This window comes from Pristis pectinata, chromosome 13, assembly GCF_009764475.1.
Source record: "Pristis pectinata isolate sPriPec2 chromosome 13, sPriPec2.1.pri, whole genome shotgun sequence".
Lineage (NCBI taxonomy): Eukaryota > Metazoa > Chordata > Chondrichthyes > Rhinopristiformes > Pristidae > Pristis > Pristis pectinata.
Genome location: NC_067417.1, coordinates 21,342,141 through 21,360,691, shown reverse-complemented (window position 1 = coordinate 21,360,691; position 18,551 = coordinate 21,342,141). Strand labels below are relative to the sequence as shown.

Below are 18,551 nucleotides of genomic sequence, written 5' to 3'. Positions count from 1 at the left end.
GTAAAGTGATAATTTTTTTCATTTTAGCTTTATAGTATTATTGATACATGCAGGAAGCAGATTAATGTGTTCGAAGACAGTCTTTTTTATTTCCCGCAGCTTAATTTATGATTGTGGCTCAGTTGGTACCATTTGTACATCTGAATGAGAAGGTTGAGTATTGAAGACTTGCTACACAGTTTTGAGCATAGCAAACACTAAGATAGCATGTTGGTGCAGTTGTAAATGACTGCAATGCTCTGAAATAACGTGCCTTCTTGTATAAAATATTAAATTGAGGCAAGTCTCGTCTTCAGTGGATTTAAAGAATCTCATAACACTAGAGTAGACAAGTTAGCCCTAGTGCCTTGGCTGATAATAACTAACAAAGTCTTTTAAAGTAAGTAAGTATACTGCAATTTTAATATTCTAGGTGCCTTAAGACAAATACAAAAATTAAGGTAGCTTTGCTTCAAACAATGAACATTTTTAAGAAAACCTCATATGAAGTAGGAAAGAATCCAAAATTACTTTGTGTGCATTATTGTTTGCAGCAAATGATAAATTCAATCGATTTTTGCCATGTGACAAAGATGATGCCAATGTGACACTCTTTTCAAAATTAATATTGGAGTTAAGAATTTTTGACTTCTGCAGCTACTGCTGAAACTTGCGTTGCAGCACTCCAGGAGGCAGCTGAAAATATCTTCATCTTGTCAGTACTGGGAGCTCAATAATTTAAACATATTGTGATTATTTTCAACAGGCTGCTAAGACAAACAAAAGTGTATTTGAATTACTGGACCAACATTTCAGGTTTGTAAAGAAGGAACAATTGTCAAGAATGAAGCAACAGTCATTGAAAATCTTTTTTCAAACTAACTTTTATTATTCATGATTGTCTTAGGTTTTGAAGTGTTTGGTTTTAATCTTTGTTTTGTGCACTTTGTTTTGGGAGGGAGTGGACTGCTGAAGCCGAGATCATTGGTGATGTACTATTCTACAAATACAACCTTTGGATTTTGCTAGTCTTAAGCTTTTTATTAAATTTAGTAATCCATGTGCACACATCATAATCTTGGAGGGGGAAAAAAAAATCAATAATGCTGCCCATTATTACTCAGCACTTGATTACATATAATACATGTTCCTCCATCATCTTGGATTGGTTATGTTGGCACTGTTGACGTGGACCAAGGAACATTGACATAAACAAGCAGCACTGTGTTCAGTGTCAAGTGTGCTTTCTATGCCTAGTTACAGTGTTAATTCCATCGAAGTTTAAAGAAGGTTTCCATGAAGGCATACTGTTTAGTTATAAATCAGTCTTTGTAATGGTATCTAACTATAGCCTGACTGCAGCAAGGCTTGGTTTTTCTGCTTTGGCTGCTTTTTGGGGGGGGCAAACTGGTTATCTCCATTTATTAAGGTTTAATTGTGTACTGACTTTGGAATGACAGATTCTGCATCATGAATCAATCTCAAATTGTTTAGTTTATAATAAGGAGTCAAATTTGAGATGTCAATCCTTTTTCCACATCTTGCATGGCCAGCTGATTATATTGAGGCAGACTGTTGAGAGATGTTGGCAGTCTAATGAATTGATATTTTTTTTTAAAACCTTGGACTGTCCTACAGCAGAGAAACAGACCCTTTGGCCCACTATGTGCATGCTGACCTTTTTGTCCATCTACACTAATCCCATTTGCCCACATTAGGACTACAGCCTTGTATGTCTTGCCTATTTAAGTATCCATCTTAGTGCCTCTTAAACATAATAATTGTATCATATTCCACTGCTTCCAGTATGTTCTGGATATTAACTGTGAAATTTAGCAAAAACTCACCCCTCAGATCCCATTTAAATTCCTTCCTCTCCACTTAACCTCTGCTCTCGTTTTTTTTTATATCCCTAACATGGGAAAAATATTTTGATTATTTACCCTATCAGGTCATTCCTCAGACTTCTTTGCTACAGGGGAAACAAGCTCAGCCTATCCACTCTCACCTCATAACTGAAGTCCTCCAATCCAGGCAACATCTTATTGACTCTCCTCTGCACTCTCTCCAGCACAATCACATTCTTCTTATAGTGTAGTGACAGAACTGCACACAATACTCTAAGCATAGCCTAGCTAGTGTAAGATACCATGCTAACCTCTGGAGATCCAGTCAGTAAGGGGGAAGACTTAAATGTCATATATTACATCATTATCCACTGATTCTTTAGAAGGAATCTAAATGTATAATAAAAGCAGCTGCAATCTATTAAAAATAATTCACTATTCCTTCCAATTTATTAATGATTCATCAATACAGTCTTGTTCTTTTAATGCAAAAAAAATGCTGCATTCTAGGAACAGATTTGGGTAGTGTGCAGAAACATCAGTATAAAAGATGTTAAGCCTGACAAATAATATGTTACATTTTCTTGACGTGAAGTGAGTTATAGGTATTGGAGATTACTGCTAAATAAAACTTAGATATCAGCAGAGTTGAAAATCAAACAAGAACAATCAAAGTTTAACTCTTCCCTGGAGTCACAAGACACAATATTTTTACTAATATTAAGCATATGGTGATGCAGTCATCATTCAGTGATCCATTGAATTGCAGTGTTCCTAATCTGCTGAAGGTGCATTTTCAGCAACATCAGGCCGTTCCTTTTTGTTGTCCTCTGGTTTCATTGCTGGGAAGAACAAGACCTCCTAAAGTAAAACAACACAATAAAATTAACTTTATAATATTAACCTTGTAAGAAACTTTAAAAATGCATGCAATGTCAAATATAGCTATTTTTGACCTTAACCTAACAAACTATGCTCTGAAAAGTTTAGAAAAAAAGAAATGCTCTGCATATCGTAACCTGAAACTAATCACATCATTTCACATGTTGATGCATAAGGGTAATTTTAAATTAACAGATACCATTGCAGGGCAATTATTTTAAAGACCCAAAGCTAGTGATTTCAAATGCTACCATGGCATGCTTTAACATTGAATTCAATAGATCCAACTAGAGGCCCTGGATGAACCAGGAGATTCGTAATCCTTTGAAGGCTAGATATGTGGTGTTTAGGGCTGGCAACCCAGAGTCATACAAGTTGTCCAGGTATGACCTTTGGAAGGCCATTGTGAGTGCAAAGAGGCAATTTTGGACTAAACTGGAATCAGAGATGGATGCTTGACAGCTGTGGCAGGGCTTGCACAATAGAACTTCCTACAAGGTGAGATCAGGTGGCATAAGTGGCAATGACCCATCGTTCCCAAATGAGCTCAAAGCCTTTTATGCACTTTTTGTTAGGGAGAACTATGACACACCCACACAAGCCCCCACATCTCTGGATGACCCTGTAATTTCAGTCTCTAAGGCTGACGTCCAGGCATCCTTCAAGAGGGTGAATCCACAAAAGGCATCTGGTCCAGACTGCTTACTTGGCCAAGTATAAAAGATCCAGGAGGACTGACTGGCTGGAGTATTTACGGACATATTCAACCTCTTGCTTCTGCAGTCTGAGGTTCCCAACTGCTTCAGAAAGGCATCTATTGTACCAGTGCCCAAAAAGAGCATGGTGATCTGGCCCAATGACTACTGTCTGGTATCGCTTACATCAACCGTAATGAAGTGCTTCAAGAGGTTGGTTATGGAACGAATCAACTCGTGCCTCAAATGACCTGGACCCACTCCAATTTACCTACTGCCACAACAGGTCAAAAGCAGATGCGATTTCTCTGGCTCTTCACTCTGCTCTGGATCATCTGGCGAAGAAGGCGGCTAAGCTGCTGTTCATCAACTAGGTTGGCATTCCACACAAACAGCCCATCCAAATTCATCATCAAAATTCAAGACCTGGGTCTCTTTACCTCCCTCTGCAACTGCATACTCCCTCGTTGGCAGACCGCAATCAGTGAGGATTGGTAACAACATCTCCTTACTGACCATCAACACAAGTGCACCTCAAGGCTCGTGTTCTCTATACACAAGACTGTATGGCTAAGCACAGCTCCAATGCCATCTTCAAATTCACTGACAACACTACTGTTGTTGAACAAATCACAGGTGGCAATGAGTCAGCTGATTGGAGCGAGATAGGACATCAGGTTGAGTGGTGCCACAACCACCACCTCTTGCTCAATGTCAGCAAAACTAGAGCTGATTGTTGACTTCAGGGGAGGGGAGGGGAGGGGTTGAATTGAATTGAATTGAATTGAATTGAATGTGTTCCAGTCAACATTGAGGGATCACCAGCTTTAAATTCCTGGGCACTACCACAGCAGATAACCTCTCCTGGGTCCAGCACATAAATGCAATCATAAGGAAAGCGCACCAGCATCTTTACTTTATTAGGAGGTTAAGGACACTCTAACAAGCTTCTACAGATGAACTGTTGAAAGTATCCATCCTGGTCTGGTACAATTCAAATGTGCAGGAATGCAGAGAGTAGTGGACTCTGCCCAATCCATCACAGGCACATCCCTCCCCATCATTGGTAATATCTACAGGAGGTGCTGCCTTAAGGCGGCAACATCTATCATCAAAGATCCCCACCATCTGGGCTATGCCATCTTTTTGCAGCTACCATTGGGCAGGAGGTACAGAAGCCTGAAGTCCCACACCACCAGGTTCAAGAACAGCTACTTCCCTTCAAACATTCAGTTCTTGAACCAACTGGCAAAACCCTAATCACTACAGTTTAGCAACACTGATCACTTTGCACTAAAATGGACTGTTTTTTTGTTCTAATTGTGTTCCTAGTAAAAATTGCACATAATTTAGGTTTATGTTTTTCTTGTGAATGCTGCTTAGATGATATGTGCCCGTGATGCCACTGCATGTAAGTTTTTCATTGCACATTTATTTCATTACGTGTGTGTTAGTTAGGAACAATGTTGGGCCCTTGAAGACCGAATCGGGTGAAATTATTACGGGAAACAGGGAGATGGCAATCGAATTTAATAAGTACTTTGGATCTGTCTTCACCGGGGAAGACGTAAGAAATCTCCCAGAAGTAAGGATGGACAAAAGGCAGAGGGTGACAGAGGAACTGAAGTGGATTGACATTAGGAAAGAAATGGTGATGGGTAGACTAATGGGGCTGAAGACTGACAAATCCCCAGGTCCAGATGGTCTGCATCCCGGGGTACTAAAGGAGGTGGCTCTAGAAATTGTGGATGCATTGGTGATGTTCCTTAGATTCGGGGACAGTTCCTAAGGATTGGAGAATGGCTAATGTTATCCCACTTTTTAAGAAAGGAGGGAGGGAGAAAACGGGGAACTATCGTCCAGTTAGCCTAACATCTGTGGTGGGGAAGATGCTAGAGTCCATTATTGAGGATGAAATAGCGGCATATTTGGATAGCAATGATAGGATTGGGTCGAGTCAACATGGATTTACCAAGGGCAAATCATGCTTGACTAATCTACTGGAGTTTTTTTGAGGATGTAACCAGGAAAATAGACGAGGGAGATTCAGTGGATGTTGTATACCTCGACTTCCAGAAGGCATTTGATAAAGTGCCACACAGGAGATTGGTGGGTAAAATTAGGGCTCATGGAATTGGGGGGCGGGTATTAACATGGATAGAAAACTGGTTGGCAGATAGGAAACAAAGGGTAGGGGTGAATGGATGTTTTTCAGAATGGCAGGCCGTGACTAGTGGGGTGCCACAGGGCTCGGTGCTGGGACCGCAGCTGTTTACGATGTATGTTGATGATTTAGATGAAGGCATTGTGAATAACATTAGCAAGTTTGCTGATGATACAAAGTTGGGTGGCAGTGCGACGTGTAGAGGAAGTTAGGAGAATTCAAGGTGATTTGGATAGGTTGGGTAAGTGGGCAGATACTTGGCAGATGAAGTTTAATGTGGATAAGTGTGAGGTTATCCACTTTGGGAGCAGGAACAGGAAGGCGGATTATTATCTGAATGGTGTGGAGTTAGGTAAGGGGCAAATACAAAGGGATCTAGGAGTCCTTGTTCATCAGTCACTGAAAGTGAATGAGCAAGTGCAGCAGGCAGTGATGAAGGAAAATGGAATGTTGGCCTGTATTACGAGGGGAATTGAGTGCAAAAGCAAAGAGATTCTTTTGCATTTGTACAGGGCCTTGGTAAGACTACTCCCGGAGTATTGTGTACAGTTTTGGTCTCCACGGTTAAGGAAGGATATCCTGGCTATAGAGGGCGTGCAGCGTAGGGTTACGAGGTTAATTCCGGGGATGTCGGGACTGTCTTATGCCGAGAGGTTGGAGAGACTGGGATTGTACACGCTGGAATTGAGAAGATTGAGAGGGGATCTGATTGAAACATACAGGATTATTAAGGGATTGGACAAGATAGAGACGGGAAATATGTTCCAGATGTTGGGGAAGTCCAGGACCAGGGGGCATGATTTAAGAATAAGGGCTAGGCCATTTAGGACAGAGGCGAGGAAAAACTTCTTCTCCCAGAGGGTTGTGAATTTGTGGAATGCACTGCCTCAGAGGGCAGTGGAGGCCAATTCTCTGGGCACTTTCAAGAAGGAACTAGATAGGTTTCTTATCGATAGGGGAATCAAGGGATATGGGGACAAGGCAGGAACAGGATATTGATTGTTGAGGATCAGCCATGATCTCAAAATGGCGGTGCAGACTCGAAGGGCCAAATGGTCTACTTCTGCTCCTATTGTCTATTGTCTATATGACAATAAACTTGATTTTGACCTGGTAACACAGGTAACTACCAGAAAATGGTATTGAAACATGGAAAATACACCAGTGTTCAAGGAAGGAATTGTCACACACACAATCTAGACTACATGAGATAACAATTAAATTCAATGACCTTAGGGAGACTTACTTGGATTTAACAGCATTTCTAAAACATGTTTTATTTAAATTCTATCAATGGAGTACTTACTGAATTCGTCATTAGGCACTGTAAAAACAAATTGCCACTCAAGCAATATAGAATATACATTAATACCTTTAATAACATGAGACTACGATGTATCTACAAGGTTGTTCCTGTGAGGAAAGGGATGGCTAAACTTACTATCATTCTAATGCAAAACTAGTAAAATCCTCTCCAGCTACATAGTTGTCTGAAAGTTCTTAAATTCACAAAAATTGGCCTATACATTAGAACTGAAAGTATGCACCAATTTCTAAGCTCATGGCACCTCAAGTGTCCCTTTTGCAAATAATATGTTTTCCTTCTCAGTTTAATGATAATTTTTTTTTAAATCAATAAGGATTGAGGTAGGTTCCAGAGGAGGAAAGTGTATTTTCATAGACCATATGACTAATCAGACTAAATTGCCAAGAAATAAAAAAAATGCTGGATATACTTAGCAGGTTAGGAGGAATCTGTGAAATGAAAAACAAGCTAAGCTTTGAGGAAGTGACCTTTGATCAGTTCAGTAATATACAGTGCAACCCACTTATTTCAACCACATAAAAATTAATAACCAATTTCTTCATTTGCCTTTGCATATTTTTATGTTGAGGTTAATATAGAGAGATATCGTGATAATTCAGTATTCAAGTCTTTGTTACTGCTTGCCCATATTCCTTCTGTTTGGAATAACCTGCATATTTCTTGGGCGTTTAATGTTTTATCCCATATTTGTAAGCTTGAGAAGCATGTTTTGGTTACTGCTGTTGCAGTAGGCATAACAAGATAGACTGAAGATGTAGTTGGATGCATATAATACTTTCAATGGAATATATTAAATGTTTAGAACTAATTTGCTCTGGGAGCTTTGGATTTGGCCTTTGAAGTGTAGATAATAATCACTGGCAAAAAGAAACAATTTTCAAGATCTAGAAATCAAGTACAAGGTATCAAAGGCACTTGAAAGAACACACCAAACAATACAAGCTGAATTTCATTTCAAATACACTCTGGCTGAGTAAAGAACAGTGAAAAAAAATTCAAGAATATGAGAGCGGAAAATGAAATACTAACAGCAAAAAGATGTGCATCTGGGATTGGAGAAAATGCTCTTTGCTGGGTGTAACAATAGTTAAAGCCAATCCAAACACTTTTAATGGAGAAAGATTTTGGGGAGAAAGCTTTGCGAAGAAAACTGACGTTGACAACTTCAGTCCCAGCAACAGCTGATTTTCAGTTTAAATTGCAGCATAATCTCTCCTACAAAACAGTCTTCTGGGGAAGATTTATCTGTAAACACTTTGAATCTAGATGACAGGCATAAGCCTATCCAGGAATTTATTCAAGAAGTTAATCTCACATATCTTTAATGCAGATGAAACTGCCCTATACTACAAAAGCACACCAAATAAAACTTAACATGCCATAGGCCATGCTGTAGTTGGTGGTAAGCAACCAAAAGATTGTATGTCACAAACAAGTCCAAAACCAAGAAATATTGGAAAGTTAATAACACAGCCCATTATCACTCAGCAGATAATAACACCACACCCATCATGGATCAGAAACATCAACATAAATGGGTAGCACTGTATTCCTGCTTCACTATCCATGAAGACAAACAAGGAAGTTGATTTGTGAAGGAAAATAAATCTAGAAAACATCACTTATAATCTTGACTAGGTACTGTAAGAAATCAAACTCAATGACTCAAGTTTTTTTTTAAAAGAGGGGAAGTAATAATAGAAGAGTGCCAAGAAAAGGAAACCATTATCAAGTCATACAGATTTTTATGCATTTAATTTAGAACATTTTAACCACCCACATGTAAGTAAGGAAAAATAATGGAAAGTTAGTGTCTTCATAACTCCAATAAAATTATGTCATCAAATTACCATTCGCCCTGGTGCGAGGTTACCTTTCTACAGATTCATTTATTAGTATTCCACTCAAACAACTATACCTCAAGAGCCAGAAAGATCAAAGTCCAGCTTGTCCTCACGTAACATATGCACATTCAAAATTTCCAGCAGGCAAACTTGCCAGTCTCATCTTTCATTTTCCATATCCCAGGCCCACTAAACTAATTTGATACAGATTTCAATTTGAATTCAATATCTGCTTCTTGTTTGTGACCCAGCAAAATACAAAAGAGAAGCAATATTAAACCAAAATATCAATGGTGAAGTAAGTAATGTAAACAATCCATTTTATATAATGTGCTTTTTATAATTTCCAAAATATATCCTGCAGCTTGAGTTTTGAGAACCTTGAATAGTATTGGACAAAATGCCCTGAAATATTGAAAATGGCAGTAGAAATGACTTGGTGCAGATTCTGGTTATTTTAACTTTGAAAATAAATGACAAAAACAAAGAGCATGTATTTTATTGAACTATAAAGTTAATTTACCTTGATATTATTAGAATCCGTCAGGAACATTGTGAGTCTATCTATGCCCATGCCCCATCCAGCTGTAGGAGGAAGTCCATACTCCAAAGCAGTACAGAAGTTGTCGTCAATAAACATGGCTTCATCATCACCAGCAGCTTTAGCCTGCAACAACATTAAAACACAATGCATTCCATTCAAAAGAATCAAAATCAAAAAAATTCTCAGTATTTCCACTGATTAAACAGGGTTAGTTTGCCAACTCAAAAGAAATTGGATCCTTGAATAATTTTTATTGTAAATCTAACTGTCAATAAAGCAAATTAATTTTGATTTTCCTTCCATTATAATTAGATCAATACAGTTTACATTAGCATTTTAAATTCAGATTAAGACGTATTATTCATCTAATCCCTATGGCAATAGGACAGTTAGAATTATGTGCTGGAGGGGGTAAATGATAATTGGACCAAATTATGCAGAGGTATGCTGTTTAGAAGTGGGGTTAGGCAGGACAAGTATTGTTTAGTCAGCCCAATTGCAATGTTTATGATTGCAGGCATTGTTGGAATGTTAAATGCATGGGAAAAGAAGAAATAAAGTTCAACTCACAGGATGGTGACATTAGACACAAAACATCCTCCCCATTCTCAACACTGAATAACATAGCAATCTCTTTTTCTCCTTGTGCTCCACATAAACACAATCCTAAGTATAGGTGGATGTCAAATTTTGCAATTAGCCACCAGGGGGCAACATACAGTATTTAAGACAACTCTTGGACATAGGAAACTTCTGATACAAGCAACTTGTCTGACCAGAGCCAAAGGGAGTAGTCTCAAGAGTTGCTGGGCAATCAGCAGAGGAGAACTAAGAGCACAGCTGATCCTGCAAAACAGGCAGCCAAACGAGATGGAGGGATTGTGTTGGCTTCGTATATGCAGAAGATAATCATTGGGGATTGGAGGGTACAGGGAAAGAGTCAAGGCGAATACAGGAACATTAGGCAAAAGGACGTTGTATCTGGAAGACTGGAAATGTTGTCTTTACAAAACAAATGTACCCATTTACTTTTTGTTTATGTCAACAGCCCTCCTGGCCAAAACAAGGATATTCAGTAAAACAGTGGGCTTCACAATTAAAAAAACATTAAATTCTCCCCCTACTAAAAATCAAATATGCCACTGGAAAAGGTCACATTCAACACCATATGTTCCCATTATGCCTCCTCTGTGCAGTTTGATAATGGAGTTTATTGATACTTTTATAATGCATTATGCCCACTAAGATAGGAAATAGTTGTCAATATTTCTTATGCTTTTTAAAATGAAATGACATTGAAAGTCTGCTACCTAAATGTTATAAATACAATTTAAACATAGTATAGAAAATTAAGTATTTCAATGCATATTTCTACTAATAAATCAAACCAGATAGCTTGACAATGACAAATGGAATAGTTTAATAAGATCAAATAAAAAGTGATATGTTGCTAGACTTTAATGAATGGCAAATCAATTGGTATGCCTTGAGGTAGGTTCAAATAAAAAAAAACTGAACCTACCAAAAGGCATACTTCTTATTGACTCATCCTGCAGCTAACAATGATCCATGTGCATGTTCAACTACATTAAGCAGGTAATGCTGTTAAAACTCAAACTCAACAAACAGGATTCTGGAGGAACTCAGTGGGTCAGGCAGCATCTGTGAAGGGAATTTTGGGTCAAGAACCTTCACCTGGACTTGCAACCCGGATGAAGGGTCTCGACCTGAAACGTCAACTGCCCATTTCCTGTCACAGATGCTGCCTGTCCCACTGGGTTCCTCCATAATCTTGATTATTGCTGCAGATTCCAGCACCTGCAATCTCTTTTGTCTCTAAGCTTGGATTTCAGTTTGACAATCACCCATCATAGGGGAACAGATCCATGCAACATAACAAGACTGGATCTACTTGCAGAATCATGGTTAGATCTAATCAGTAAGAGTTACCTTAGCCTGTTCTTCAAAGAGTTCTTTCTGTTTAACAGGATCATTCAATTCTGTGTACGCATTGCAAATCTCCTTTTTCATAACAAAAAGTTCAAATCGCTCTGTCAAACCCTTGAAGGATCGATGCCTATAATAGATCAAAAAGTATATTTACAATTTTGTCTTAATACAACAAATAATTCAACCCTTTTTACAGTGCATGTGTTTTATGCCCTCAATTATAGGTTTTCACCTTCCTTCAAAACTGCTCTCATCAAATACTTATACTTCGAAAATAATATTCTGCTGTCTTTTCAGATCCCTAATTGATCTGCTGTGAATTTCCAATGTTTTATTTTAAACCTCCAAGTTATCAGAGACACATTAGCTTGAATGTACAATAATCTATCTACATATAAAGCTGATACAAAGACCATCTGATCTGTAGGTTTTCCTGAACTAATGCAAGGCTGGCACCACTGTGTAACTACAAAAACAAAAAGGGACAAATTAATCTTTTCAAAAGCTGCTTTTTTTGAGATTTGATGGATGTTTATTCTTCCTATGGATTGCTCCTGCTGCATTTATTTTAGGATGCTTAGTTTTATCTTGAATTATATTCCCACAATTTTCCCATTTCATTCACTCACATTAAGGGAAGTTACACTATAATTTCTAACAACTGCCCTCTCTTCCATCACATCCTCTCGCAATGGGCTTGGAAAAGAATGAAAGTACCCACAAAATGTAATAAAAGCTGGTTCAATTTTGATTTCAAATGTAACTGTTAACATTTAACTGTATCTTTTAACTTGGGGCCTGTGGGTTAGATTTTATCTTTTGTTTCTACATTTGGCAAAATGGTAAAAATACAATTATAGCCATAATGATTTAACAACCAGGAAATTAGGTAAGCTCGCCACTAGCTAATGTGATGCTATCCAGTTTTGCTCCAACAATGTGATTCAAACACTTAAGTTGTGCATCAGAAGAATCTCCTTCTATCTCACATTTATTCTAGGAACCTTGTAAAGAAGAATGCTGAGCTGACAGAGACAGTAACCATCCAATACTGTACTGTGCTCAACAAATTGCTCTTTAGCACGTCCCACATCTGGAAGAGCTTTTTAAATCCTCATTATTAAGATATCTTAAGAATTTATGCTCATGTCCAAAATAAGATTTCCGTTTCTTCCATGTAACATCAGCTGTTTAATCAAACTGCTCAAAACTTAATACAAATGAGAAGGAATAATGCTGTAAACATTAACTCTGTAACTAATTTCACAGACACAACTTTTTAGTTTGATCTAACTATTGTGAATTCATAAAATTGTGGAATCCAACATATTCGAATAAATCAAGCCCAATTTTAGCTTGTGTCATTTATTTCCCCTTTCTTCTCAAATGCATTAAGAGCCTTATTTTCACCAGCTTCCAGGATGCTCATTTGTAGCTGAATATACAAACCCAGACACTGATAAATTAATCATCAGAAGTGTGTAACACATTTAAGTCATAGGCAGTCTGCCTCCTGATGATACACTCTCCGAGATAAAGACATAAATGGGTTACTAGATTGGTCTTACTTTCCAGTAGTTTATATTATTAAAGTTTATTTTGTGCCTTGTGATTAGATATGTGACTAAAGTAAAAATGCGTACCTACTTTATGAAAAAGGAAGGGGAGTATGATTGGGCAAGAGTCTTCCCTCTTTCTGCTTCCCCCCTCCCCACTTTCTCTTCACACCAATGCTCCCCAAAATGAATACCTAGACAATTGCATATTTTCTCTCCCCACTTTCTGATATATGAACGGGACGCTACTGAAACAAAAATATTGTATATTACTCCTGGTTTTATTAGTTTTTTGACCTTACCACTTGGCCAATGGACTCATGATTTGTGGATGATCACAGATGAATGTTGGGTTAATGCAAGTGACCTCCAGGAATTCACCAACCAACTGGAAGAAAATAAGAGGGATAAAGAATATATTTTACTGAAGATACACTGTACACTCCATATCAGATATAGTTAGTAAATCAAGAGGCCACCAATGTGGTAACAAGTTAGCTTGTACAGATCTCTCCTTTTCAGGGTTTTGGAAGTTATGGGATGGATGTTTTGTAAAATCTATCATGCCTTTTGAGTTTAATGTGTTGAATTTAGTTATATCCACTAAAGTGCAAGAGGACAACATCATGTGGGAGAGGAAAAACTGATAATCAAAAACATGCTGGAGTACAATCACCACGTTGTTGAAAGAAACACTAATAATTTTTTAAACAAAATTTCTTCTTCATTTATCATCAAATTAGGAGGGAAAACCTCTCAAACACATGACAATAAGAATAGGACATATTGACAAGAAAACAAGTTTTGATTTAAATCAGTGCCAACAAACTTTTCTCATTTGTCACAGTAAGTCCCAGGCTCACACCACTATCAGTGGGAAGAAAACAGAATACATAAATAAAAGGAAAATATAAAATGATCTAGGTATACAAAACACACTTCAAAGAAATAGCAATTTTAATTGTAACAGTCCCATAAGCACTCTTGCAAACTTTTTGTCACTTCAATTGATTTGTTACAGCCCCATTATCAGCTTCTTGACTGCACACTGATTTGGAGTTTCATAATGCACTTTAACTGTACCTTATCTAAAAGCCTGGCTGTAGATCTTGGAGGTGGACATTCAACACCCTTCCGAACACATATGTCGTCAAAGAATTTACGAGCCTCTGTTCACACAAAATGAAATTGGTTTATTTAATAGAAAATAAGAATTCTATGCAGTTCTATTAAAGGAAATTATATTGTCACAGATGAAGGCTTATTTTTGAAACAAGTTAGATTCTGAGGTGACTTGATAATGCACATGTTGAGAGGATGTTTCTCTTTATGTGAAATGTCAAATTTTTGGTCATGATTTCAGAATAAGTCAACTTATGATGAAGACGAGGAAGAATTTTTCTCTCAGGAGTTCATAATTCTTTGGCATTCTCTACATAAAAGAACTCCGGAGGATGATTCATTGAATCTATTTAAGACAGTCAATGGTTACACACGACAGATAGGAAAGTAGGTACAAGGCCAAGATCAGATCACAGCCATGATCCTATTGAACAGGAAAGCAGATCAGAGGGTCATTATGCCCTGGTCCTGCTTCTTATGTTTTTAAGTGTGCATATTAGCATTTTAGTTTAACTTGGTGTGCAACAAATTAATTGCTGAAGTAACACTCTGGTCTTTCATCCCATCGCCACAGAACTAGGGTCAAATTCCTACTGGCAGCTTCTTGTGTAGGTAATGTCTGAGATCCTATTTTTCATGTAGACATTTCATGTACAGATGATTACTTTTCAAATACAGTGAAACTAAGATATGGAAACTGTATATTCAATTGCATTAGTTGAAACAATGACAATAATTTACACATGAACACAGAAGTAGGTCATGCTGCCCCTCAAGTCTCTACCACTATTCAACAATACCATGGCTGAACTTTTATGCTTTACTTTCCTGTTCCATCCCCCTTTTCCTTTAATTCCATTAGCACACAAAAAGTATGATTCCAGTCTTGAATTTACTCATTGTCTGAGAATTGCTATCTGGGGTAGAGGATTCCAAAAATCCCTAATCCTCTGGATTAGTACATTTCTCAAAGAATGACCACTTTATCCTGAAATTAGAACCCTTAATTCTACACTGTCTGGACAAGGATAATGGATTCTCAGCATCTAGCCTTCCAGCCCTCTCAGAAAAACATACATGCTTCAATGAGGTCACCTCTCATTTTGTTTTAAACTCAGTCCATTCACTTAATTTCTCAAGAGAGGTTGGCAGTCATCTCAGAAATAAATCTAGTGAACTTTCAATGCACTCCTTCTAAGCAAAGTCTATCCTTCCTTAGGCAAGAAGCGAACTTGAACCCCATGCAATTTCAGCAATGCCACTTTACTCTTACACATCACCCCACTTACAGGAAAGGTAATCTTATCATCTGCTCCATAGGTACTTACTTACATGCAGGTGAACTTTCAGTGGATCCTCAAATCACAGGATCCACAAATTGCTTTGTACACCAACATTTAGTAATAAAATTAAGTTATATTGTAACAGACTTTAACAAAAGCAGTAAGTTATTGACCAGAAAATAGTTAGAGGTTAGTTAAAGCACATAGCATTGGCAAAATTAGGTAAACACAAAGTAGCAAATTATACTGAATGAATAAGTTGAAAAATGGAAGGAAGCTCACGCAGAGCACACACACCAAGACTGACCCTTTGGGTGAATGGTCCATTTCCATACTCTACGTAGTATGTAATTTGTCAGATTCTAGAAGAACATGCAGTTACACTATTTAATGCAGAAACATGTCCTAAGGTTTATCACAAGAGTGTAATCACACAAAGAATGCCACCAACAGTAAGAAGGGCAAACTAGAAGAGTTAGCTAAACCTTAAAGGGAGTTTATGCTTTGGATAGCTGAAGCTCATTCACACCAAGCAGCTGGAGGTGGAGAGCTAAAGGAAGTGTGAGGGGGTGAGGCTATGCAAGGATTTGAATACAAAGGATAATACTTTTTATAAAGACTTGTGGAGCTAAGTAGATCATTGAGCATTCAGTACTGCGCGAATCAGACTTACCAGGAGTTAAGATTTAGGCAGTAGTTTTGGAGGCTCAAATTTGTAGAAGGTGGAAAACTGGATGTCTTCCAGGTAAACATTGGAGTAGTTGAATCTGAATCTAACAGAATGTGAGTGTAGCAGGAGACGCTTAAGCAGAATAGAAGCAGATGACAATACAGGAGGTGGAAATGGTCCGTTCTTGTGATGAAATAGATAAATGGGATATTGGAGCTGCAAACAGTCAGATGTTGTAGGTAACCAGGGCAAAAATAGAGTCAGAGGCATAGGCATTTGTGTGCATAGACACCGGCTTTGGTCATCTATTGTTTTAGTGCTGGAAATTTCAGTTCATGCAGTATTGAGTATGGTCAGCGTTGATGGGTTGATTTTGTAGGTTCAGGATTGCCACATGAGATTACACTATGATTCTACAACAAGACTCCACTACCAGTATCCTCATGCAATCAAGTAGCAGAATGCAAAGTGGAGGAAATTCCCCAATATAGGAAATACGTGGTTAAAGTGCAGAAAAGATTTACGAGGATGTTGCCAGGACTGGAGGGCTCGAGTCATAGGGAGAGGTTGGCCAGTCTAGGTCTTTATTCCTTAGAACGTAGGAGAATGAGGAGTGACTTATACAAGTGTTTAAAATTATGAGGGGCATAGATAAGGTGGATAGTAACAGTCTTTTCCCCAGGGTAGGGGAGTCCAAAACTGGGGGGCATAGGTTTAGGGTGAGAAGGGAAAGATTTAAAAGGGACCTGAGGGGAAACTTTTTCCACGCAGAGGGTGGTGAGTATATGGAATGAGGTGCCAGAGGAAGTGGTTGAGGCAGGTACAATAGGATCATTTAAGAAGCACTTGGATAGGTACATGGAGAGGAAGGTCCTGGAGGGATATGGGCTGAATGCATTGGGAGTAGTTGGGTGGGCACCATGGTTGGCATGGACTGGTTGAGCCAAAGGGCCTGTATCGGTACTGTATTGCTCTATGACTCTAATATCTGGGTGGTAGGGTTGTTAGCACTGCTGCCTCACAGTTCCAGGGATCTGTGTTTGATCCTGATCTCAAGTGACATCTGTGTGAAGTTTGCAGATTCAGTCATCATGTTGGTTTCTGCCACTGTGAAAGTTACTCCTCAGTGTGGTTAATGGCAAAAAAAAAAAATCAAAGGGAAGTTGCTGAGTATGTGTGAGAGAGGGCAAGTTGCAGAGAAATAAGGAGGAGATGGGACTGAAGGGATTTCTCTCCTGGGGCTGGACATGGACCTGATGGGTCAAACAGCCCCCTTCTATGTTGCAAGTATAAGATAAACTCTTGCACTGGGAAACAAGTCAAAAAAGCTGGTATTGGAAGCATTCCTCAAATGATTTTATTAGGAGGTGAATAACTATAAAGAACAAAAAGGTAATTCTTAATATTTTTACATTTAATTTAAATTGCTTATTTGAATTGAGATTTTAATTTTTACTTTAAACTTAAATTAATTTCCAAGTAAGAGTTTGTTTAATTTTGAAATACAGTTCTGAAATGTCAAAAGCACTCAATAATATTCAATCTACTTTGACACCCAGGAGCCAAGACAAAGCCAACTGTTAATTTTTTTTAAAAAAGTTTTGAGAACAGAGCTCAACTCCCACCAATGTGACTGGATTGATGCGGGGAAAGCAAAGGGCCTCACTGCCAACGATGGAGCTGGCTACCATTTAAATCAATTCAGAAACACTCGCTGTGCCACCTTGTTCAAGTTAGTTGCACCAAGGGTGCAAGGGTATTGCAGCAGCTTTATGCTCCACTAACTTGTATGGGAGTCCCGAACTTACTGGCTATCTCTTCTCAGAATCAGGCCCACCTGGTTTCACATGTACTTGGATTGCATTTAACTTGACCAACATTCAGTCTTGGGATGAGCTTAAACTTTTTCCAGTTCACCAAGTTGTCAGCGAGTATGCAATAAATAGGAAGTAATAGCCCAACCCATAAATCAGCAATGAAGATGGTGTCCTGCCACTGATCATGAAATCCAGGTTCAAGTGACCTTGAACTATATCTTTGAGGGCCAATGTACAGATGACTGAATTAAGGGTCAATACACAGGAAGAGGTATAAAAGGATAGATTCCTGGAAGACTCCAGCAGCAATGGTTCACGAGCAGGGAGGGATTTTCTGGATTTAGCTGGGTACGTAATTGGGCATTCTCAAGCAGCTGAAGAATCGAGGAGAAATGCTAGTAGTGTGATCGATCACAAATACTCAATAACTGAGATTGCACTTTAAGAAGCAGAATAGAAAAGCAAATTTCTAGTCCCCAAGCCATTTAGACCTTTGACTAAACACAATAGTACAAAGAATGTCTCTCTTACCTTCAGTATCATATTGATCAGGACTTGGAAACTTCTCTCCCAGAATTTTCTCCAAATCTGCAGTCAAACTGAGGCGTTTGAATGGTGGTGTAAAATCAATTTCATAACTCTGGCCTTCAGGTCCTTCAGGATGGTATGTAATCTTGTAACTGCCCGTTATGTTCTTAACCATACCTGTAAAAGGAAAACTTCATAACTTGAATTCCAAAAAGATGCTACATTAGATCTGGTTCAGCACCAGGTTAGCAGAGCTGGTGGAACTACAATTGTCCTGGTGAGGAAATGGAGAAAATAAAACAAACATCAGGGTTGCCAAGCACTATGCAAAATCTCCTGCTGG

The 18,551-nt window shown here is 38.4% G+C and overlaps 1 protein-coding gene across 2 annotated transcripts in view; it reads right to left on the bottom strand.

Moving 5' to 3' along the window:
• Positions 1–383: 383 nt before the first annotated feature.
• Positions 384–18,551, bottom strand: part of kars1 (lysyl-tRNA synthetase 1) — a 42,245-nt gene continuing 24,077 nt past the window's right edge. For both annotated transcript variants that reach the window (XM_052028290.1, XM_052028289.1), the window contains exons 10-15: positions 18,212–18,385; positions 13,872–13,957; positions 13,091–13,176; positions 11,233–11,359; positions 9,262–9,405; positions 384–2,687 (exon numbers count right to left, since the gene is read on the bottom strand). In XM_052028290.1, coding sequence (XP_051884250.1) covers positions 2,601–2,687; positions 9,262–9,405; positions 11,233–11,359; positions 13,091–13,176; positions 13,872–13,957; positions 18,212–18,385 — 704 coding nt within the window. In that variant the 3' untranslated portion in view covers positions 384–2,600. The remainder of the gene's footprint in view (positions 2,688–9,261; positions 9,406–11,232; positions 11,360–13,090; positions 13,177–13,871; positions 13,958–18,211; positions 18,386–18,551) is intronic.